We start from the raw sequence: 25,550 nt of genomic DNA, 5'->3' as shown, positions 1-25,550 counted from the left end.
AAGAACAACAATGTGCACTAACGAGTGGGAAATTAGGTGTTACCACTCAGGAAAGGGCACGAAGACAAGCACAGTAGCTCTCTGAAAACAGCCACATGGCACCATCAGCTGCCCCTGAAATGGAGCAAATAAACACGAACACTGGGAAGCAAGCAGAGCAAAAGCAAAAGCATCATTATCCCACACAGTGCCCTGAATCCTCAGATACTGTACTCAATTTTATCTCCTCGCCTACCTCAAAACGGATTATTTGGTGTTTCTCCTGCCACAAACACACCCGCAGAAGCTCTCCTCCAGCCCGGGCTGGCTCTGACCCTTCATGTGTTGCTCTGATTTTGCTCCTGCAGTCTCATGCCACGTTCATCGTGCTTTGTCTCCTCTGCTGGGGATCACTAAGGGCTCCCAAAGGCCTGATCTCTCCCCGTGTTTTTTGTCTTCCCTCTACATTTCAGTACGTTGCCTCTGCTTCGCATCCATGACTTCAACAGCATTTCTTCACGGACCCACCAGCCCTTAGAGCTGGGAGCCACAGGCGACCCAGGTAGCTGGGAGCCTCCATCCCAGGGGAAGCCACACCGTGCCCAGGTGGCACGTCCGGGAGAAAAGCCTCATGCCACGGGCAGGAGACGGGATAAACTTGGCCATGACCCTCTTGTCCATTGCCGTGCCCCCGGGGGGAAGGAGAGACGGCAAGGACGTGTGATGCAGCATCTTCCGTTTAAACGCTCTGATGGGAAGAATGACAGTTTCAGCATTAACGGACTCCTGATTTCAGTTATGTGCTGCCGGGAAAGGCACCGGCTGAGGGGTGGGGGGTGCGGGATGCCAGTGGGAGGACAGAGGAGAGGGCCCAGGTGGTAGGTGGAGGTGGGACAGAACAGGACGGGACAGGACGGGTGGCAGGTGGAAGAGGGATGGCGGCAGTTGGAAGTGGGATTGGGGTGCTGGGAGGTGGTGGAACAGGCCTGGGTGGCAGTTGGAAGAGGGATGGGGATGGTGGTGGGATGGGGATGGCATGGCATAGGGATAGGATTAGATGGGATGGGAAAGGATGGGTGGCAGTTGGAGGAAGGATGCGGTGGGGTGGGGTGGCATGAGATGGGTGGCAGTTGGAAGAGGGAAGGGAAGGGAAGGGAAGGGAAGGCAAGGCAAGGCAAGGCAAGGCAAGGCAAGGCAAGAGAAAGCAGGTAGAAGCGGGTTGGGATGGTGGGAGGTGGCAGATGGAGCCGGGTGGCAGTTGGAAGGCGGCAGGGCAGAGCTGGGTGGCAGCGGGGTGTGGGGTTGAGGTGGGGATAGGACAGGTCCTGGTGGGGACAGGACACAGAGGGTCCCCAGTGCCAGCTGGCGGTGCAGGAGTGGAGCTGGATGAGGGCAAGAGCAGGGGCTTGGGCGCAGCTCGGGGCTGGAGGGTCTGGTGGCAGTTGGGGGGGGGATACAAGGGGTCAGGGGAGATGGGGAGTAGGGCCGCTGGGAGGGGTGAGATGGGGCCACAGCCAAGTAAGGCGGTAGGGATGGAAACAGGGTGACAACCCCCTGGGGTGGGCTGAGGCCACGGGAGGGTGGGGTGGGGGCCGTGCTGATGGAGTGTCCCCACAGGGCTGGCCTGGCCTGGAGGGGCACAGGGATGGGGACAGGGCGCTGCCCACCCCCAAAGGGCGTGTGGGTCACGGCACTGATCCTGCTCCTCAGCCCAGGTGAGTGTCGGGGAGACGGGAGGATGGAGCAGGGCTGGGGTACCCCAAGGGGCAGGGTGGAGAGGCACCGGGGGATGTGGGTGGAGGGAGGTGGGATGCAAAGTGGGCAAGGGGATGTGGGGGGGCATGCATGGGGTGACAAGGGATGGGGGACGTGCATGGGGGGATGTGGGTGGGGGACATGCACAGGAGGACGTGTGCTGGGAGATGCGGGCGTGGGGATATGTGTGGAGGGATGTGGGGGACAACAGGTGGAGGGGTGTGGGATGAGGGATGCAGGCTGGGGACGTGGGACGGGGGACGTGGGCTTGGGGACCTGGGTCAGAGGAAAGTGGGGTGGGGGGCACGGGCTGGGGCGTATGGGTGGAGGATGAGGATGGGGGATGCAAGGGCAGGGATGAAGGTGGGGGGGTGCAAGCTGGGGACAAGCATGGAGGGGCGAGGGCTGGAGAACATGGGCTGGGGATGCGAGCAGGGGGATGCACGCTGGGCTCAGCACCTTGTAATTACAGAAGTCATCTCGCTTTGCCCCTTTTTAAAAAATGTTCTCTGCAGTTTCTTGTGTCCTAAGCTTCATTATAAGCCAACATGAACAGCAGAGAGTGGCCCAACCACCTCCTTTATACCTCTCATTGAAGACAGATGGACTCGCAAAATTTAAATGCGCCAAATTTTTCAACCTTCCACTTAAAATCCTCCTTCTGCACTGCAGGGGTGGGAAATCCTTCATTGCCTGGTGTGATTAATGCCCTTTTTTCCCCTAAATGCAGAATCTCTTTCAGCTTTTACTGAAGCATCGAGAATCATCTACTCCGAACTTACAGTGCCCAGGCGGCTGGAGGCAAAGGACGGGACCTTCACAGAGGTAATTTGCCTTTTAGGAAACATTTTTTAGACGATGGGTCTAGACCACAGCTTCTGCAGAGTCGGCAGGTGGGTGCCGAAGGGAGAGCGGAGTGAGGAGACTGCCAAAAATCAGGCAAAATCAGCCTGTAAACAGTGTTTCCACTGTTGGATTAATTTCTGAAATGAATCAGTGCCTCGGCCGTTCCAGGGGGACACGTCCTATTTAATAACGGCAGAAGGAAACCACCACGTCGTCCATCTGACGCAGGCAAAGTAAGGCTCTTCCCCAGTTTTCCTTCCTCTGCTGTGTTTTTTGCACAGGACGATTATGGGGAATTAATTAACCCGCACTGAGGATTTCTGCTTTGCTTTTCAGAAATTTGATAGCCAAGGACATCCCGGTTTTTACGTACAGTCCGGAGGGAGACCTGATAACTGAGTTTCCATATATTCAGGTAAATTTAGATGTCTGTCAAGGATGCGCCAATGGGCAGAACTAAATGACCCTTCTCCGCGCAGGCTCATCTGAATACACCAGTGGATGTAAGCAAGGGATGGCTTTCCGTTTCCAAAAAAATCTGTTATTTTTACACCACTTGTTTAAAAAAAGGAAGGAAATCTTATAGAGACTGATAAAAACTGGAAAAACAATTTCAGATTGATGAGCACGCTTGATTTCCCTTTTAAATTTTAAAAGTTTTTAAAATAATTTTGCTCCATCAAAAGAAAAATTGAGAAATCACAAAATACCCCCCCAAAAAATTCATCATTATCTGACGATGAGCTCTCAGGCTCCTGCTTTTTCCCTGCTTCCCTTCTATGCCTTCACTTTTTTTTGCACGTGAAATACCCCTTTCAAAGTGGTGAAGGATGTATTTGGGGAGGTTTTAGGTGTCCTTTCACTGATGCAGGGTTTTTTTGACTTGGGCATGGGAGCTCTTCCCACAGCCTGAAGCCATGTTTGCACCTTGCAGGACAACTGCTACTACGAGGGGTTTGTGGAAGGCTCCCCAGGATCCATCGTCTCCCTCAGCACGTGCTTCGGGATCAGGTGGGGCTCTTCCCAGGGGAAAACCAGGGTTTCAGTACCAAATTAATGGGGCTGGATATTTATCCCCCTTTTTAAAGGAGGTGCCCTCACTTCTGCATGCGATGTTTCCTGCTGCATCCCGCTACTAAAATCCAAACCTTCAAACACGGCTGAGACTTTTTTTAGCTTTACAGATTTTACAGCATCTCCAGTATAGATTTTAAAGGCAGATATGAACATGAAAATGAAATTTTTGGCCAAACAATGTGCTTTATATTCTTCTGGCAGCCTGTAAGCAGGCACCAGGTTTGACACGCCAAGACAGCTCCAAGACTTACTTTAAAGACAGTAAACCAGACAAGCACTGCTCGAGAAACTTTTCTCTTCAGGCACTCTCCACATCTGGGATATATTTATTTCTGACAGTGCAAGCTCTGAACATGAGACAGAAAGTCTATCTGTACGGGCATAATAGTCTCCCGCAAATCAGAATTGAAGTGGTGATCACCCATGACCATCACCAACATCTCTCTTGAAGTCCTTCCTGTAGAACTTACTCACTTTATGATATTAGTAAAACAGAAAGGAATACCAGCCTAACCTCTCCTCTGAAGATTAAGAGGGTATTTAAATGAACTGTGCATAGCTCAGCACTCCTCTTCTTACGCTATCCCTCTGCAACGTTATCAAACCCAAACCTTCCATCTTCTCCAGAAATATCAGCCCTGGGAAGGAGGAGCTGCTTTTTTTTGAAGAGATTGTCCTAACTTTGAAAACATTTAATATTATTCTGTATTATTTTCACTGGCTTTGGTGGACAGAAGTTATCCAGCCTTCCACGCAGCCGTCCACAACTTACAGCATCCAGCAGAAATGCCCACGCTCTGCGCCGGCATCAGACTCCCCACAGCAAGTCTTAGCTTTCTTCACAGCCTGGATGCAGGGGACTCACAGGGTGGGAAACAACAATTTTTTTCCCATTAAAGACCTTCTTGATAAATGCACTAGCACAACTGCCTTAGCAATCTTCTGGGTTTCCAGTTCAGTGTTTGATGAGGCCACGTTTTCCTATTGTGATACACAAACCAGTAATTATGAACTTTTTAGGACTAAATAACTCAAACTCTGATAAAACTAAGACCCATTGAGCCTCTCTTACAAGACCAGGCATGAGATTGAGATTTGGTAAACCTACCTGCACCTTCTTTCTCAAACAAGCACCCCAAAAGTTCTCTGGATTAAGTGAATTTTTTTAGGATGCAAACTTATTAGCAGATGCAGCCTATTTAGCTGCTGTGTCTACATGGGAATAAACAGATCTTAAAGACAGATGCTCCTTGGAAGAGTTATAGCACAGAGCTTTTATTGCCTTCTCACTTTCATTTAATATATAGCATTCATCTGCAGCTTCTTTACTTTTTCCCAAAGCTGCACTATTGCTCTCTCAAGGCTGTCTTATTTATCCTAAACCTTGGGCACGACACTTTTTCTCCATAAATGATCTTTTATGTGAGCTCCTTGTATTTTCTCACAGGATCCCTGCCCACAGGAGCAGTGGTACAAAAGAGCTAAACCCTTCCATATCCCCCCTTTCAAAAAAACCCCCATAAAATATGGACCGATACCAATATCCCTGAACCCCAGTGGTGACTCCTGGGGTTTCTACCTGTCGGTGAGATGCACAGGGCTGCCCCACATTTCTAGCCACACTATGACGAGCACCCTGCACTTTGCTTCTTTCTGTATTTACTAAATAATTTAAGAAGCCATCTAGTTCACGTCTCTTACTGACGTCTCTGTTTGAAAATTCGCAGTGGAGTTTTGCAAATTGGAGATCTGAGGTATGAAATTGAGCCCGTGGAGAACTCCTCAACGTTTCAACACCTCATTTACCGAAGGGCATTGGAAGGTGGCTCACGTCAGCTGTGCCAAGTGCCCGAAGAGCACAAGGATCACCTGCCCGAAAACAGAGAACTTGAGAATGGGAGTCATAAAATCCTTGTTATCGAAGTAAGGACTCTCCATCCACTCGTGTTGATGTTGCACGGTCGTGTGTATACGTACGGGTTATGTTAAATGCTGGGAGTGATCCAACCATAGGGGAAATTCCTGTTGCATTTCTAAGAGCATGACAGGGGTTTCACACTATAAAACATCTGCAGGTCTGGAAGCAAACAGGATTTCTGTGTAGTGACCATAAGCGAAGCACCCTCACATGGTATGGAAACCATACCTACAGCCATGCCTAAGCATTACACTGTGAAATGATGACCCCATTTTGTTTCTGGAGGAGTGTTAGGTAGCACTTTGTCAGGTGCAGATCATCCTGCCCTGGGTTTGCTTCTCTCTTGAGATCCCTTCCTGCTTTCCTGCTTGCCAGTTCATCTCACAAACCCTGAAAAAAAATATTCAGGTCTTAAAAATGGTGGTTGAAATGACAGTGGAAGTAGAAAAAAAGAATTTTTTTAAGACAGCGATAAAGAGGGGAGTTGACATCTCTGTCAGCTGTGGAGGTAAAAGCAGCTGAAGGTTTCAATAAACAAATCTGAAATGTTTAACTATTTTTAAAGATGGTTAGATAACGTTTCTAAATAAGCTGTGATCAGAAGTTATAGAAGCAATGATTTCAATTGTTACTGACTTTCTATTATAGATAATCTATCAACAACCCAGTATTTTACTGCCTGACTCCAGAAAGGAAAGTGTAGACTCGTAGACCAGGGGTCTGCGCCCAGGTCTCTTCCCTCCAGACCCTCTTCTTCTAGGGCTGCCCAGCCAAAGACGCCGGGAAGGACACAGCTTGGCAGGTGGACTGTGCTTCTGGGATGTGGGTGCTATCAGCCCATCTGACAACTTAAGGCCCATCTCATAGGATCATAGGATGACCCAGGTTGGCAGGGACCTCAGGAGGTCTCAGATCCAGCCTCCTCCTCCACGCAGGGTCAGCTCTGAGGTCAAACCAGGTTGCTCAGGACTTAATCCAGTTGGGTCTTGAAGACATCCAAGGATGGAGACTGCACGATCCCTCTGGGCAACCTCCTGCAATGCTTGAATCTTCTTTATTAGTGTGTCAGAAATAGATGCTCTGAGGTTGTAATTCCCCTTTTCTAGAGAAACCCCTGAACACCTTCCAGTGCTCCGTCTGTGCTGCCTTTCCCTTACCTCCAGCGGTAAGGAGGTGCAAGTCCTTGGGGCCACAGCTGGGTGCCTCTCTCCCAGCAGTCATTTTTGCTGAAGTCTTGTGAGGACTGAGTAAGGGGGGAAGGTTACACCGCCTGTCTTACTGACGCGACTCCTGCTGCTACACCCGCTTAGTTTGCTTTTCTTTTCCCTCATTGAGTAGCAGAATAATTTCAAGTCTCATCATGGTTCATCGTACTTCTCTGATGGAGTTGTTCGCAAATCTGCCAGCACGCTGTGTTAACTGCAGGTGGCTGTGATAGATGTTGAACAGCTTCTGCTCCGGGTCTAACTCCCTTGGTACTTCATTTTATGCATCTTTACATCTTGGCAATAAAGATCAGCAACTGCTTTCTCTGTGCCTCTAGTTAGTATTCACCTTATAGTAAGCAAATCTGAACTCTACTGCCCCGGTTTGCTTAAATTACGTGAAAAAAAGCCTTAGCGATGTCAAAATGCACACATCTGCTGGTTCTCTTCTGTTCAGAAACACAGTTTCCATGTTATCAAAGGAAATTAGTTTGTTCTGACATCACTTGATATTGGATATTACTGATGCGGTTGTTTTCAGAAACACCTTGGTTAGAAAAATAGTTTATTTGCTTTGATTTGTGAATGCTTTTAGAGCTTGCAAGGACTTTTGTCACTGCTGTTCCTGCTTTCAAAAGAGCTGAGATAAAGTGTTATTGTTGTACCTATGAGTGTGGATTATTTATAGCGACAGTCTGGCCTATGCCAGCGTACTGTGATTGCATTCAGTGAAAGAAATAAAGAGTGACATTCAGAGATGCTACCTCCTGATAATAATATGAAGCATTTAGATGAAAGAATTACTTATCATCTCCCATGGTAGAAATATAGTTTTATAAAATGCTACAATTTCGCTGAATTTACTGAGAACCTGCCAGGGAAAGAGGATAATTTATAATAATAATAAAGTGGTATTTGTTCAACAGAGAAGAGAGATGAGTCCCCGTGCTTAAAATGACTTAAGCAACAGCATTTCTTTAGCCACGCATAGTTCTGCAACAGCCAAACCATTTAGAAAGTCGTCTTTCTGAGAGATAGAAACTCCTCCTCGTCTATTCTACCACCAAAATGCCTGGGAACTACCTAGGAGAAACACTAACGTGTCTTCCTTACGCCCACCTCAGCCAATGCAAAGCTCCCCACCAGGTTTTTGTAGGGTCAGCTTCTTTTTCTCCTCATTACTTGACCAAATCTGCAGATCTTGAACACTCTCACAGTCTCACGGTGCGCTCACCCCATGAGAGACAGGACATTGCTGCCAATGAGCAATACCTGCTCGGAGGAATAACCCTCAGATTACCCATTAACCAATTGCTACCAGCAAATAATGTGCTGGATGTACAAAATGTAGAAGTCCGCGAGCTCCACCCAGCCCAAGACTGAGCGCGTTGCACTTGCAGCAGATTTTCCTTTGACTACGGAGCTGCCCCTTCACAGGTAAATGTGCAAAGGGCACAAGCAAGAAATACCAAAAACCTTATTTCCAGAGGCTGCTGGATCCCAGGCGCGGTACATGGTGCCTCTGACTGACAGGGTCGTGCTCCCATTTGCTCTATTATGCAGGCGTGCTGGGCAAAATGAAGCAAAACTGAGTGAGAGTTGTTTTAGTGGCTTTCATATGGCTTGAAGAATTTCAGTTCAGGATCAGGTTTTATCCGCAATTAGCTGTTTACCCTCCTGGTTTCTAGCACTGAGCTGCTTGATGCAGGCAGCTCGCATTGACCCCACTCAATTCTCCCCGTGACGCAGTTTTTGTGGTGCCAAATTTAATGATTAAAAAACAGTCTGAGCACGTGCAAAAGTCTGCAGCTCACAGTGAGCTGATTTAACACGAGCAATGCCAGTTAATCTCCCTGCTACCAAGAAAACCCCACCTACAACTGTGTTCTGTCTCTCAATCTCTCTGCTCTCGCCATGATTACTCGTTACACTCATTAATCTTTCTCTAATGCATAATTGCTCTGTGTTCTTGCACTTAAGGGAAATTGTGGATTAGTTTGAGCAACACCACCTTGGTTTTTGCAATGCGGCGTAAGCTTTAAAGCTCCTGAACATACCTCAATAACCGCAGTGCGATTTGTTCACTTCCAGGAGGTTCCCGGTCTTCAGAGCCTGCCCACGCCCACCAGATACTTGGAGCTGGCTCTGATCGCAAACAAAGAGCTGGTAAGCATCAGAAATTATCACCATGCTATGGCCATTGTGTTATTTTGGAGGTAGTCCTCAGCGTTCAGCGTTGTAACGCAGCCCTTCTCCCCTTTCAGTTTAAAGTTAACAACTACAACGAAACCCTGATGCTACATCTGTTCATTTCCATAAGCAACCTCCTGAACACGGTGAGTTTTAATGACGCGGTAATTACGATTGCCGTTCTGCTCTGTTGGTTGTCTGTCCAACCCGCTACCCTGGGAAACAGATGAACGATCCATGCCTGACTGCAGCTACTCTACCAGGAACGAATGCGTTCCTCAATGCTATAAAACCCACTTCAACTGTTAAAAACTTGCTTCAAATGTGACAAAGTCAGTTTAAAAATAACTTTGAAATCATCCCTATAAAATGGTTGATTTGGAATATGCATTATGGTTACCAAATGCTTTCTGGTAGCTCATTACGACCTCCCTTTCTCTTCATCCTCTCCTTGCTCTGCGTCCTCCAAAACAGGACATGAGTTTTCATCTTCTGCCGTTTCTGTGTGAATACACCGGCAAGGCGCCGGTGCACCAGCCACGAGGCACTCAAAAATCAGCTAGGCAGAAAGATCCATTAAATTAATATAATGCACGAAAATAAACGCTTAGCTCTTTCAGCTTTAGCAAGAAACTGGTTCTTACACGAATAACGCGGAGACAAGCGCAGTGCCCCGCCGGCTGCAGGGGATGCGAGCTTTTGCCGTCTTCCAGGTCTACAAGCGCATGAAGCTGCAGATCGTCATCAGCGCGGTGGAGATGTGGACCAGGGCGGACCAGGTGACGACCGCCCACAGCCTGGCCCAGACGCTGCAGGGTTTTGCCGCGTGGTGTCAGAGGGATGCTGTCGGTCGCATTAATTACGACCATATCCAGTTACTGCTGTAAGAGTCCTGCGTTTTAATCGCTCAGCTCACGTACCGGCTGTGGGGAGATAAGAAGAGAGCAAGAATATTTTCATCTCTTTCTTCTTCTCATTTTTGCATATATATGCTGATAAGTTTTTTTTCCTGGTGATATCTCGTGGGAAAAAATGGAACAGCTTAATCAGTCCATGTACTAATCAGCACATATTTGTCATGTAAACTGATACAAGAATTTGTGTTTCTCTTTCACTGTCCTCTTTTGTATTTTTCCACACATGTACACATACAAAGTGTACAGCTTATTTCCAGTTTTGATAGTTGTCTGTAACTGAATTATTTTAATCTCATTTTTAGTTTTTACTCATTTTTATATACACAAGCCACTCATTTTTTAGATATAATAATTCATTGTTATATGGTTTACAACTCAATATTTCAGTTAAACCTTTTTGCTAGGATGAAGGAGTTGTTAGATCTCAAACTGCAAGATGCTTAATCACTAATTTCTTTCATTTGCTTTTTAAGACCTAGCACCTTGTTTGTTTTGTCTGTTCCTTTTTCCTTTATTTTTGGGGAAAGAAACCTTCTGCATAGTAAAATACATATCTCAAAATTTACTGAATATTTCTTTTTTCAAATTCAATATATTATATTGCCAAATCTTTTTGAAATAATTTTGAATAATTGTATTTTATTCAAACAGCCTATAAGCCACTCTTCCCTTTAAAGTAGGGAGGAGGCTAATGAGTTTATAAACCGTGGCTCTGCCTCCTTAGCATGACGCATCGCTGGTGCTTGCACACCTGATCTGTGGGTACCAGCCCGGCTACATACGAGGCTCCCATAGGAGAAATGGGTGATGCTGGGCTTTTCTTCAAGAAAGGAGCTCCTTGTTACCCCAAACCATTATTTTCCAGCTGTAATTCAGGTGATGCATCCCACTATTGAGATAAAGTTGTTCTGCATTTCTTTAATGTTCAAATTTTCCCGCTGCAGTGGCCAGAACTACAAGGAACGGGGATTTGCCTGGAAGGGAACAATGTGCCAGATTAACTCCATCGGTGTCGTCTCGGTAAGGGGACACCTCGTGGGTTTGCACTGCCTGAAAGGAAAAATAAACCTTTCATATTCACAGTGAACCTTGGGAGCTAATTCTGCATAATTCCTGGGCTCAGGCTTTTACTGATTAGCAGGTAACACCTAAACTGGGCATCTAAAGGAGGTGATGTTGGTCTTATTTTTCCCGTTTCTTAAAGAAGATGAGATGGTGAATTCTCCGGTGCTTCCCCAGACCAACTCTCGTTAGGGGTCCTTTGGTTTCCCTAATTGTTTGTTTGCCAGTGCAAGACCCCAGACAGCACAAATTTCACAATTACTGAGCAAAACATTGGCAGTCTGGATCTGAAGTTCTCCACATCAACATACATCAACTTGAGAAAACGTGGACCTGTGGTTCTTTCTCCCACCTGCAGTTCCCTGGCCACGACACCATCAGTGACATGATGACACTCGCCCACGAGATAGGCCACAGCTTAGGCTTCAGCCATGATGACGCGAAACAATTTCACGACAAATTCTGCGACTGCAACTGCACCCGCAGAGGATGCATCATGCGAACATCCCTGGGGTAAGTGAAGCTTGGTTTTCCCTACATTACTGATGGTGAGATTTGGGTCATTGCCTTCTGCTGTCCACCTCTGAGCAACCGCTGTGTTTCTGTAGGGGGGTGCGTACGCCCATTCCTCCACAGCATCTTTTAATCTTCCAGCTCAACTTGGCAGAGGAAAAGGAGTCTAAGGCAGGTGATTGGACCAGGGACTTCCAGAGGTCCCTTCCAACCTAAACTACTCTACGATGCTTTAGCAAGTGAAAATAGTTATTTAGGTAAGACAAGAGACACCACTTCTCCCTGAGACACAAATCCACAGAAAACTTGGCTTTCTTGGATCCACTGGTCACAGAGCATTTATCCCCCATCTGCTTTCTCCAAATGCTGCTTAGTTTTGGCTTCTTCATAGCAGAAGCTGCTCCTCGTACCTGCTCTCTCGACATACGACCATCATGAAGAAAACCAATTCCACTGATTAATTAATGTCTCCTGAACCCTGTGAAGAATATTAGGTAGATGTCAGCTTCTGTTGTTTCAGCATCAAAGAAACCATATGATATTGCAGGAACACGCCTGTGGTCAGCTCCATGTACTACTGATAATAAAATGACTTTAAAAATTACCCATTCCTCTTAGCTCTAGAGATCTGCCCAACACACAGTGAACTTCAGCAGGCGGTGAAGGTTGCTTCATTGCAGATTTGTTTGCTTCCAAATCCTAAGATCCTTTTCTTAGTGTGAAGAAGTCCTCATGTCTGTTTCACTCTCTGCAATGCACATACTGCAGCAATGAGAAGGACACAGGCTCCATGCATAGTATTAGACCCTTATCTTTACCAGAGACCAACTAAGCCTCCCTGAAGATGTTGAAGATTTGAGAAACTGAAGTCTCCTAGCAGATTTTTCTGCACTTTCAATAACATCAGCATTGAAACAGCCATTTCAATGGAGTCACCAGCAGTCCTGCTTCACCTCATGATGGTCCTTCCCATCCCGTCCACCTGGAAGTCACCTCCTTGGTGGCCTCAAGGTGACGGAGGACCCAGCACACAAGGGCTGGGGTGAAAACCTCAGCAAGTCAGAGCACTGTGTTCCATAGGTCTCTGATCCTTCAGCTTTTGCTGCCATCCATTCAAATAGAAACCTTGTTAACCTAACATACTCGTTAAATGTATCTGTTTCCAAACCTCTCACTTTAGGCAATAGCTCTTCCAGAATTCCTAAAAGGCGATTAATTGGCACGTTCAGTCAAGTTGCTTCCATTTTGGCTGCAGTAATTTCCATGCCCATATTTTTGCACAACACCAGCAATTCTGTTTCCAACTCATCCATCCCTCCATCCGCTGCTGCTTCTCACCTACCCCATGATGTCAATTTTTATTCCTCATCAGTCCTGTCCGTTTATCACCCTAGGGGTATGTAAGGCCTCAGCACTTTAAGACATGTCTGCGCAGCCTTGTTCCTTACGTTAATTGCTCCGTTGTGCCATCAGCGCTGCCTGATATCATGCTTACCAAAGATGAGGGCAAGTTCTCACTTTGTTTTGGGCCATGTCTACATTTTCTTTGATATCTGCATCATGCTCACTACATTACCATCTTACTTCAGCTTTCTTCTCAATTCGTATGACTACAAACATTCAATTTAATCTTTTAAAATCCTCTGTAAGAGGTAACTTAGCTCCACTTTTGGAAATTCTCATGCCCATGCTCCTGCACAGTTCATGAGCAGCTGCCATTGATTTGAGCAGCTAGGCATGAAGCCACCCTGTTTCTCCCCTGGTTACTCTGCAAGTTCCAGGTAGTTTTCGTAGCGTTCACATAAAAGCAAGTAAATCCCTCTTTCACACCCGGTGATCTGCTCTCCACACTGTAACGAATCATACCTAATCTCATGTTGTCTGTAGTGTGTCCTGTCCTCTACCTTCAGCTTTCCACAACAACCAAAGCACTTTCAAAGCTGCTTTGTGATCCTTCCCACATCCAGGCAACTATCCCTGACTCCCATGTCTATACACATTAAAAAAAAAAGATAAAAAGGCTTATTTCCCCTGAAATTTCCCATATTCCTCTTTGCTAGTTAATCTATCTATTCTCTAAGTCCACCAAGTACTTTATGTATATGGTATGGTTATATATATATATAAAATTTTTTTTTTTTCCTTACAGATCTTGCCTGGCATTCAGTAACTGCACTATGGGACAATATTACGATGAAGTAATAAGAAAAAATCTACCTTGTCTACTCAACATACCATCTTTAAAGCCACTTCTTCTTGAACTCTGTGGCAACGGTGTCTTGGAAAAAGAGGAAGAATGTGATTGTGGCAGTGACGAGGTTAGCAATTAAATATTTCACTGTAATCTACATGTTAGAGTAGTGTTAGTAAAATTGTGGTGGTTTTGCAGCTATAAAAGTTCTCTGACTCATGGGAAGAAATTATCTTTGAAGTGTTACACATTCAAACGAGCCCATTGGCTTCCACTTCTGTGAATTCCCCTGAAGCGGGGATTTTCCCAAATATGGCTTTATTTGTGGGCAAAATATGCAAGATACGTGTAAACATATGCAGAGCATATACAGATATAAATTCAGTTTTTCTTCCATGGCTACAGAGAGCCCTTTCTTGGCAGACTCTGTGCAGAGCTAAGGGTGGACTCTGCCTGCAAGTGTCTGATAAGGACTCACGCTGCTGGGACAGAGACGAGACCTCTCCATACCTCGTCCACATGGAAAGGTGTTTTCCTTCTGGCTGTACTAATGTTTGTAAGAATGAGGGGTCTGAAGAAAAGAAAAGTATCCGATTGGTTTTGCAGTCAAACTGGGATACTCCGCAGAAGGGGCATGTTTTTGCTTCCAAGCCGCTCTATATACAAGCAAGTTATGGGCACTTGCATCTTCTTGCCTGTAAAACAAGAGTTTTTCTATTTCTGTTCTTTCTTCTGTTATATTTATCATGAAGTCAGTGAAGGAAGTGCTTTTCTGAAGTACGTGCATGTTGGTATCTTCGCAGCTCGAATTCCAGGATCCATGTAGTTGTGACACTTCGGAAAGTTTGACTTTTCCAGTGGAAACTCTTGTTTGCGTTTTGCGTAATCGTTATTTGCACAAAGCTTCTGTAGCTTTGTCAAAACTCAACCTTCACACTGACATTTCCCACACAGAGCGATTTGCATGTATATTATATCCAGGCTTGGGTTGAACACCCTGCACCTTGCTGATAAAGAGGATTCACCTGCTTTAAGAAATTACACTAGGAAAAACCAAACCCTACCACCTACAGCCCCCAGACCCCTGGTATCTCCAACAACTGGTCCCAGACCTCTTCTCCTCAATCAGGCATGGGATTCAGCCATACAAGTGCCCTGACCAGGAGACTTCATCAGCCCCTTTCATCCCCCCTCTTTTCCGTTTTCCCACAGTTCTTCCTCCCCAATCCACCTGAATCTCTCCCTGCCTTTGGGCCTTCCCCTAACACCCCACACAAAGCTTTGCACATCCCCACATTTGCCTTAAAACATCCCATAATAAGTTTTACACAATCCTACATTCCCTCTCAAATACCATATTATAAGTTCGGTCTCTTCAGGAGACCCTTTCCATCAGCGACCTGACAGCTCTGGTCTTTGCTAATGTCCCCATTATCTCCTCTTTGTCATCACTGTGTGATCAGTTAATTACTGTTCCTGTCTCCTTTCCTTGTTTTTATGCTAAAAAGCCATTAACCAGCTCTCCTTACGAAACAGATACCCTTACGTTCCAGCTATCCTTAAAATTTGAGTAATTAATCGTGTTTATGTGACAAAGTTCAGGGTCCAACAGCTCTAGCACCTTGAATGATTCGGGATTGGGAATTTGAACTTTTAAGGAAATGGTGGATCATTGCTGAAAGAGTTGAAAAAGGGAAAGAAAGTATGAAAGAAGGAAAAAAAAGGATAGAGGGAAACTAATCTCTCCCATTGTGCTGAGAAGGGTTTCAAAGTACTTTCAAAACATTAATGAGCCTAGAGCACCCCTGCGAAGCAGGTAGGCTGATTAACAGAGGAGATGAGATGAAAGCATTAGTGTAGAGAGAAAAATGCCAATTGTTTTAAAAGTGTCTACACGAGGCGCATTTCGCCTCGTTGCAGAGCTCCAGAACCTTCAGAGTTTGAAGAGCAGCAGAAAACAGCAGTTTTCCCTTAAATTCCTTTAATTCTGTGTCTCTTAAGCTAGAGAAGATGATCCAAATAAGAAACTCTCATACCAAGACGGTGCGGCATTATTTACTTCCAGGCATGCCTCCAAGAAGGATGCTGCTTCTCCTCCAGCTGCTTGCTCGCACCGGGGGCTTCTTGTTACAGGGGCGAATGCTGTCACAAGTGTCAGGTAAGTTATAACAGCAACAACTGCTATTGGCTTTGTAATGTAGGGTAAACTAATGATTTAATTGTTTTTCAAAGCTGTTAGGTGCTATAATGCCTATTTCCTGCATTTCTCAGCATATCTGGTCAGAAAATATGCATAAACTTGACTGGAAACTGATCATGCTTAGGTAGACAACAAATAGTTTAGAAACACTGAAATGATGTCAAACAAAAACCATCAGCAGGAGCAGCAAAGCGAGGGTGTAAGGACAGAACCGACTAACCCAACACAAGCACTGGTGTCACGGACCAAACGTCCAACGATCACAAGTCTGGCTGAAAGGAAAGAGATTTTAAAACCTCATTTACATTCCTGCTGATTTTGACCTTTTAGGGAAAATCCAGCAACGCTGTATTTGTAGAGGCATTTCAGATTCAACCTGAAATGCACAAATAAAACCATGAGTTTCTGTGCTGGAGTATCAGCAATCACCATTTGCAGTGTCTCAATTTCTGTAGGATAGACTTTAGTCCCTTATGCCCTCCTCCAGCCTTATTCTGCCTGTTTTTTTGCAAATTCAAGTTGTTGTTCTTCATCTTACTCTTTCAGGGCATTCCTTAAGATTTTGCCACATGGGTTTCAGTAATTTGGGCCAGCCGCTCTAGGAAAAAAAAAAAAAATCAATTCAAAACTCATTTTGTGGGCTTTTCTTCACAGTTTCAGCCAGCAGGAAAAATCTGCAGAGAAGACAGGAGCGTATGCGATCTTCCTGAGTACTGCAACGGCTCTTCAGGGACCTGCCCCATGGATGTATTTAAGCAAGACGGAACCCTATGTAGTGACAACGACCGCTGCTACGATGGGCACTGTCACAGCCACGAGGCGCAATGCAAAGCTTTATTTGGCAGAGGCAAGATATCTCATCTGAGGAACTGACGGACCATCTGATATGGAATTAGCTCTCGCTTGCAGATAACACTTCATCTCGCGTCTCCTCCCCTCTCTCTGCCCCCTGCTTTGAAAAAGTCTGTTTTCTCCACAGTTACTGAAGATTCACTGTTTATAAGGCAGGCAGGCTTAGATAGATGGGCCAGTTAGTTAAGAATATAAGTACTTGCATAAAAAATACTAAAGAACACTTTTTAAATACCCCGTGATTTTATAACAATAGCTATATAACTATATATATATATAACAATATGTATCTAGAATACAGCATTGGACTCGATGATCTTAAGGATCTTTTCCAACCTAAATGATTCTATGATTCTATGTATTTACAATAGTTAGGGTAACAGAAAAGGCGTTTTCTCAGGCAGTACTTCTTGCAGTGCTGTTTGGGAACATCCCATGCCCAGTGTGTGTGCAATGGGAACAGCAGACGTGGCCACCCACATCCATTTGCCAGTAGAGAGTCCCAGAAACAAAGATGTCCTGGAGGCAGTTGTTGAGATCACTTTTATGCCTCTGAAAGCAACCACACCCTATAATTCGTGTATCTAAATTTCCCCGGGTTCAAACTTGAAGCATGCGTGTGATTTTTTTTGAATACTTGCCCACATCCTCTTTCAGATTATTTCAGTTCTGGGGGAAGTAACCAAACTTCCCCAGTGCACGTGTCCTGAAGCTGCGGCAGAGCGGCTCTAGTCTGCGCTCCCTTGTTAGTGACAGCACTGATGCTCATCACAATCTGAGTCCTAAGTTTCTCTATGAACATACAAAAGTCTTCTGTAAGTAAAACCACAGTTCCTCTGTGATCTACCACATCTATGAGAAGTTTGGAGTCTCTGGGAACCCCTGCACATGAAGCCAGTAGCATTTCTCATGAAAGGCATTTCTGGGAAAGGCAAGGATATTGATAAGGCAGAATATTTTGATAAAGCAGAGTATTCTTGCCATCGTTTCGACGTAGGACACCAAAGGAACTGTCACGTGAACGTTTACATGGTGCTAATGTGGCCAGCAGTGATCTCAGCCACCTCTGCAGGACAGCTGGGGAGCCTGGCTGTTGGTTTAAGAACATTCTGGATGCTTGAAAACTTGTAAAAAAGCCTGATGGGAATCCTGCATTGACCACATCTTCTTTCCTCAGAGCTTTGTTACTTTTATACAACACTTGGTGAATATAACAATCTTCTGAAAAAACTGGGAGTCCCCTGGGCTAGAAATGGTTCTGCCTTACCAAAATCCAGATCTGTGAGCAGTTTCTGACATCTAAGAGGAATCAGCATTGCAAATACTGAATATAATCGTGGTGATTCTGGTTTCAGGGTAAATGTAAGATATACTGACCTGTGTCACACAGCAAGTTAGAATAAAGAAAAAAAAACAGGTTTGGAAAAGGTTTGAGGCTTTTAATCCAATTTTCTGCTCCATGTTGTTCTGTATAAATGACCATGGTCTTCTCTGATCATTGGTTGATCTCTTGGTGGCAAATCCACTCATTTAACCACTTAATTCTCACACTGATTATTCTGGTCCAAAAGAGGACCAGAACCAAAAGAATAGGTGGGGAAAAAAAATTGCCCATAAAACATGGCAGGTCAAATGCAAACTGTGGTTGACTAGAACTTCATTTCAGAAAAAAATCACAGAAATCATCCGGAGGGATTACGGGGGCACGGATGGTCCCTGCCTCTCCGTGAACGCCTCCCTTTGCTCTCTCGTTCTGCAGCCGCCCACCGTGCCCCGCTGAGCTGCTTCAGGGAAGTGAACGTTCGAGGCGACCGGTGTGGGAACTGTGGCTGGAATGGGACCTACTACACTAAATGCCTGGAAGAGTAAGTGCTGGTTACAGGTGTCCCAGTCCTGCCAGTAGCCAGGTAGGACTGGAACACCACTCTTGTGCATTGCTGTACAAGGCATACAAACAACACTGCTTCTAAGAGTTTTTCAACTTGATTATTTTTTTGTTGGGATTAAGCACAATAAGAGAGGCAAAAGCAAAAATGTTATCGGGAAAAGAAGTGCAGCTTTTTGTGTGACTTCGAGGCTCTGCTAGGCTTTTCTGGTTGGTTTTCATAGATGAAGGAGTGATGTACTGCTGAGAGCCTACCTGTATAACAGTCAAAGTAAGGGGAAAAGCACATGGCAATAGGAGGAATTTGGGGCAGCGTTTCTTCAAGTTGGGTTCTTCCTACACCTTACTTTCAACCCAGAAAGTTCAGTGAGGTCGGTTTCCTTTTTACAGGAACTTACAGATTTTTCTTCTTTGCTTGTCCAGAACAGCCTTAAATCTTATCTCCCAGCATTAATGGAAGTTCAGCGCACAACACTTTCCAGCTTTCCCGCAGTAAGGGGTTATCCCATTACCAGGCGAGGGCTGGGTCTTTCCGTTCAGTTTGATAACGGGTTCTCTGACCCTTTTTCTCCTTTAGCATTAATTCTTTTCATGTTGCTGCCATGTGCAGCAGTCATCAGTCAGTACATCTTGAAAGACATCCCTAGATAGGGCATTATCGTAGAGCGCAGTCCTTCAACCTTTGAACTTGTCACTCTCCAAGCCCTGCTCTCTGGTCCTGTCCTGAAAGCAGGACCTGCTGAAAATGACCCACATTTGAGTGTGGATATGGACACATTCAGAAGGAAGGAAATTGTTTACCACGACCTTGGAGATTTGCCATCCCTATGCACATTAACACTCAAAGATAGTCAGTTGCTAGTACCTAACCTTTCTTCGTGCTTGCACTTTGGCAGTTCACCAAGGAGAGTGACATTGCTATCATTAAGGGAGACACTAGGATGCAAATTCAGAATTTGAGCTTATTTCCTATTTTCCTTCTGAGCACTATACAGGCAGCACCTGAACTTCACTGTTGCCGCCTCTGGGCACAGAGATGAGTTTCTGAATAACTACACCCAATTCTTCCTGGCATAAACAGCAGTATTTCTCATACGATACATAAAATGGGCAAAACACATGAAAAGTGAGGGTCAATAAGTCAAATGGAAGTGTCTCTGCAGCTTCTGGAGAGATACACCAAAGGGTTGTACCTATGTGCCCGAGGCACTGACACCAACTGGCATAAAAGAGTCTGTGTCAATACTAATTAAATGTCTTAAACTCAGAAAAGAGGTGGTTGGATGCAAACTGCCTAAAAGGATTGACCCTGGACAACCGGAACCTCTGACCGTGCCCAGGGTTGCTCCAAGCATGTGAGCTGGAATGGGTCAAATCTGTACCAGGGTGCTCGAATAGCTGATGGCACAGTTGTGTACCAGCACCATGGATCACCACGCCTTCAGACATCTCTACAGACCATGCAGCAGTCTGTTTGTCTATCCCAGGAACGTCCTGTGTGGAAGAGTGCAGTGTGCTAACATTAAAAGAGTACCAGTCAGGCAGGACGGCGAGACCGTGGTTCAGACTACCGTGAACGATCAGCTCTGCTGGGGACTCGAGTTTCACTTGGCTTCAGACACTCCTGACGAGGGATCAGTGAAAGACGGCACATCATGTGGTAGAAACAAGGTATCCTCAGAAAGCTAGGAGGATATACGAATAGTACAGGACAGAGATTAAATGGAAGGATTTTGTTCCTAAAGGAGATGTTCTTGATCTCTGACATAAGTCCCACAGTGCCTTCTGTTAAAGCCTCCTTTAGCAGCTGAAAAATAGCAACATCTTGTACTGGTTTTGTGGGGTTTTTTTCCCCTGAGACTGAGTGGCTAACACAATAGCTGCTATTTTTTCCATTAGAAGGGAAAAGCAATGGATTGGACTCTTCTTTTGAAGCTACTAACCAAAGTCAAAGTTTATTTGTTGTACGTACAAAAGAATTAGAAGTGTTGTTCCAAGAATAGGACTCACTTCTTCCCTTTGACCCATGCAGAAGACCAAATTCCTGTCAAGCTAGTGACATACTAAAGGATGAGCTTCCTGCTATTACATGGCAGGAAAAATATTTCTAAGAAAAACAGGAGTGCTGAGTTTCACCAAAAGGAAAGGAGCTGCTTAGTGTTGTATTCAGTAGAGTTCTCCTTTCAGGAGACATGGGTTTCATACCACCAAATGCAAACACTAATTCCAAAAATAACTATTTTGCAAGGCAAAAAGTTGAAAATATATCTCCCTCATTCTCCTTCTGCACAGAGGAGATGTGTTTGTGTCTCCGAGAGCTATGAAGATGCTCCGAGTTATCCACCGCACAAACAAAACAACACAAGGTCTTGCTCATGTTGTGGACTGGACAGGACAAGACTGGAGTTCCTGAGCCATAAACTGCCAGGAGCTGGAGAGCATGCTGGGGAAATAGTGTTGCATTTATGTACAAAGATCAGGATGGTTGTGCAGGGTCAGTGCAAGAGTCCATCTAGCCCAGAATCCTCCACCGGTCTCAGGCAGGTACCTAGGGAAGGGTATGAGCAAAGCAGGCACATATAATACTTCCTACTAATACCAGTACAACCTTCAATTATTTTCAGCTCTTAATTACTCAGCCCCTGAGTTAGAAATGGTTTCTGTGCATTTTGTAACCCTCAGTGGATTTGTTCAGTCTCCTCTTTGGTTTGTCTTGAACCTGGAACCCGAGATCTTCATTTTATGCTCCTCTAGTGCTTGTTTGGGAGAGGAAAAGGAAAGTCTTGAATGAAATGAATGACTGAAAATACTTGTCAGGCTGTTTCTTGCTACTTTTACCCCTATTCACCAGACAGTGCCCTTTCCAAATATCAGTCATTTTATTATTTCACTAATATAAACCTGCCTCTTTCTGCAGATATGTATGAACAGGACATGTGTTAGCGCAGCTTTTCTCAACAATGATTGCAGGGAGAAAAAATGCAATGGCAGAGGGGTAAGCAGAAAACATCTACATATCCTTGAATAGCAGGGTATATGAAGTGTAAATTGTCTCTCAGAAACAGTATTAGAAGTCCAGAATCATTCCTGGTTCAGCAGCACAGAGATTATTTTGGTTTTCACCCATGACTGTCCTCCCAGATTCTGCTCTGCCCACCCACAGCTCTTCATAGCACTGTTTGCTGGTTACTTTTACCATTTTTCTTCTCTGTTCCCCCAAATATTGTGAAAACCAACTTCCACATCATAACGCTTCATCCTTCATTGCATCTGTCAGTGCTACTGAATTTAAATTAGCGGGAGCTGGAGAGATCTAAAAAATGCAGGTTTAGTTCTGTAACTTTGCTTGCCTTACAAATACCACAAAAATGGCACGTTTTGTACAACATTGGCTGCACTTAGTCTTACATAAAACCTACATTTCAGACATTCATACTGGCAGAATTATTTCACATGTGGATTTTTTTATGACATCACTTTCAAGGTACCTATCCCTCTTTCCAGACAAATATTATCATAGATGAGCAGCAGATCTGCTGGGTGTTAGTGTGGACGCTAAGGGAGAATATTGGGAAGATCTGCTATCATCTGTCCTTTACCTGTAATACTACTGAGGACCAGTAAGAAAAGTTACTGGCAGTCTGTCAACCTGTAATTGGAAGGGTCTGAGGTCTGCTTTTTTTCTGCTTTGTCACCAGCCGTAGGTGGCTGAGTCCATCGAAAGTTATGTTCTTGGCAACAGTGTTCTCAAAGTAGTTGAAATAACCATGTCTTTTTGCTGTCTCCAGAGAGAAAGGTTACAACCCAAAAAATGCACGCTTTTTTCTTGGGAAGCAGTTCTCCAAACTAAACACGCATCCTTGAAAATGAGTAATTACTGCTCTACATGGTTTGGGCTGCGCAAATGAGCAAAGAAAGCTAGCCTCAACCCTGTCCCCCCAGAAGAGGAGAGAAAAATGTTACTCGAAGCAGAGACGCTACGTTTGGGGGGGAGACTGTCACCACCTACATGGGCCTGCAAATTTGAGATGTGGGGGAGCAGAGCTATGGGTCCATACTACCGAACAATAACACAAACCTGGACTAGTAACATATAATAGGAAATCAGCCAACGAGCATCTAAAGAGGGTTAGAGAGGCTCAATTTTGCATCACCTCACTGTGTGCCACTGACAGAGGCTGACCGCAGACCCACACTGCAGCATGACCCAAAATCAGGGCGGTAGTCTCAGGGAAGCTCTTCCCTATGCTCCTGGTCCACAGCGAGGATACTCAGGCTGTTCAGCAGGCCTCGGTGCACCCCATGAGAGGTTCAGCTGCTACGGACTGCGAGTGAGAACCGATGAACGCAGGAGCTGAGTAATCCAGCCCTGACAGGACAAATAAATGTGCAACCAAGGGAGTCACAATCCTGTCTTTCAGAATAACCCATACCTTTTGAATCACATGACGGTGACAAATTAACTTTGGATGTATTTGTGAAATATGTTGTCACAACAGAAATAGTCGAAGCATTCACAAGTGCAGAGTAGCTCTGCAATTAATAAAGACTGCAAAAATGCTTTCCAACTTTGAGATTAAAAATGGCTGGAGAAATGCAAAAAGCACTAAGTTGGAAAAAGGCAAATATAACCATCTTTCACCTTCTATATGCTCCTATTTCTTCCCTGTTGTGTTTGTAGCACCTCTTCCATCAGTGATGGATCAGGAATTCCCACTGCCCTCACTTCACCAATGTAGCAGACACCTAATGATCGGTAGAAGTCACACAGCCCACAACAGCCTGTGACCAGGGGCACCAGACTATCACTTTTGCACGAAACAGGTTGAACACTTCCACAGTGGCAGCTAAAACAGAGTAACAAATTTATTTTAGGACGTGGATTTCATCCAGCCTGTCTCTGCTGTGCCTGCCAATAAGCTGTGCTAGCAGCCTATTCCCCGGAGAAATCCAGGGTCACCTCATGATTTATTTTTTCAGGCCATAAAATATCTGGTTTCTTTTAGGTGTGCAACAATAAGAAAAATTGTCACTGCGATTTTGGATGGGCCCCTCCGGACTGCAAGCTGGAAGGATTTGGAGGCAGTGTTGACAGTGGACCACCTCCTCCTTTGCACAGTAAGCGCGGTGGGGTGGGACCGCTCTGCACATCACACTGCCTGTCTTAGCTTTATTTTTTCCTTGAGCAAGTTCAGCAGTTCTCCATCTATACTGTCAGATCACTTCAGACTTTGTTCAGGCATCCCTGTGTCCCTTGCCATTTAGCCATGTCAGATTATTTTTTTCTCTTCTCTCGCCGCCTGTTTTATCACTCCAGTTGTGCTTGCCTTGCCTGACTCTATCAGACTATTCCCAGGGCACCCACACGAACTGCAGATCAATTCCATTAAGCACAGGGGGCACGCAGCCAGAGCGGAGTTCATTAAGATGGTTTATGAGGGGTGTCGTTCTGAGCTCATCAAAACCCTCTTTGGAGAATCTTCCTCTCCTCTTAACAGAGATCTCCAGCAGAGCTCCAATCCTGAGAGGACAGGACATAAATAAACAGGCTGGCACGTACCTCTGAGAGATATACTTCTGCCTTCCTATACATTAGATATTCTATCTTGCTGATTAAGAAATACCACGCAGTCACTCAGCGGTACTCCACAAACCCATCAGCACCCAACAGCTGACAGCCTTCAAGCTCTACCCCAACCCTCTTTGCTCATTAGTTCTGCTAACGACGAAGAGCTATGAGATCTTTCTGCTCTTTATTTGACCAGGCAAATGGCAAGTTGCTCAGGCAGTAACGGCCCCACTGGCACTGCAGAAATACAACTCTCTTGAGCAGATAACAGTTTGTATGTCTAATCAGCTGCTCTTCAACTACCAACCCATGGTGATATTCCACCTGCCTGCATGGAGGGGAAGGTACCCAAGTGGCAATGTTCTGTTCCTCTCAATTCATGGAGAAAGGCCGATGCCAAGTTTTAGGTTTCTGCTAGGGCCTCCTCAGCGGTTGCTTAGGTGTGCTGGGAGCAGTCAACCCTTTTACACTTTCCTCATGAAAACCCTCTCGTACTTACTTATCCACACATTAAAACCCTCTCATTTATCCATACACTAACTACACACTGCAGCTGAAGTAGGTGTTGGGCTCATGTTACTTTTCCTTCAGCGCTATATCTGGATATTCTTCATGTGTGTGTCCTTATCAGGGAACCACATGGGAAACCCTCCTGCTCGTTTGTTATGTCCTCAAACTCCTTACCATGCAGTCCCAAAGACTCTCCATTTCCAGGCCTATATAGCAATACCTTAGCCTCTACACTGCATACCTCAAGGCTTTTTATTGTTTCTCAGAAAGATAAGAACGCTGATAGCTTCCAAGTAGCAGTGGTGGACATGCCTTGGAGACCCAGCCCGAGAGCAGAAGGGAGGGCGCATGCCAGCGAGCACCTGCTCGTTTGGGGTTGAGTGTGTGTGCTCATGAATATCTGAACATATATGACAAACTGCTGTTTCTACTAGCGTTTTGTTGCGCCAGAAACGTCCGATGTGCACAGAGTGTGATGTTCTCTCTTTCCGTCTTCCATTCCAAGTGTTGGGAGCTGCAAGGAATATGGGAAAAGCTGCTGGAATCCTTCTTTTACTCTTGATTTTGGCCTTTCTGCTGTACAAGAGGGTTGCCATTGCTCAGTGGATCCGAAGGTAGGGAAAGCTCCATTCATCTTTACACCACCTGGCAAAACTGAGGCACGTTTAATAATTTGTAACCAAGGTTCTCAGCACCCCTTTCCATGAAGGGCCTTGCGGTGCGTTCAGGGTGCAATGATGGCCACCAAGTTCCTCTTGCTTGAAAGACAACCCGCAGGGTAATGCAACCAAACGTGCTCTGATCTGTGAACAGAGCTTTGTCACAACTGCCTCTTAACCAGAGATGGCAGCTAGAGCTTAACAGCTTTTAATCCTTTCTGG

General features: G+C 45.3%; 1 protein-coding gene across 1 annotated transcript; it reads left to right on the top strand.

Moving 5' to 3' along the window:
• Positions 1-1,624: 1,624 nt before the first annotated feature.
• Positions 1,625-25,287, top strand: LOC104258642 (disintegrin and metalloproteinase domain-containing protein 9). The gene is made up of 19 exons (XM_059823863.1): positions 1,625-1,694; positions 2,465-2,559; positions 2,749-2,813; positions 2,917-2,995; positions 3,515-3,591; positions 5,385-5,580; positions 8,872-8,946; positions 9,045-9,116; positions 9,684-9,853; positions 10,832-10,907; positions 11,308-11,462; positions 13,612-13,780; positions 15,719-15,811; positions 16,508-16,700; positions 18,465-18,570; positions 20,078-20,261; positions 21,508-21,585; positions 23,597-23,708; positions 25,175-25,287. The coding sequence occupies exons 1-19, from the start codon at positions 1,625-1,627 to the stop codon at positions 25,285-25,287; spliced, it is 2,178 nt and encodes a 725-aa protein (XP_059679846.1).
• The last annotated feature ends 263 nt before the right edge of the window (positions 25,288-25,550 follow it).

This window comes from Gavia stellata, chromosome 1 (assembly GCF_030936135.1).
Source record: "Gavia stellata isolate bGavSte3 chromosome 1, bGavSte3.hap2, whole genome shotgun sequence".
Lineage (NCBI taxonomy): Eukaryota > Metazoa > Chordata > Aves > Gaviiformes > Gaviidae > Gavia > Gavia stellata.
Note: the sequence above shows the minus strand (reverse complement) of the source record. Positions and strands in the feature narration are given on the sequence as shown.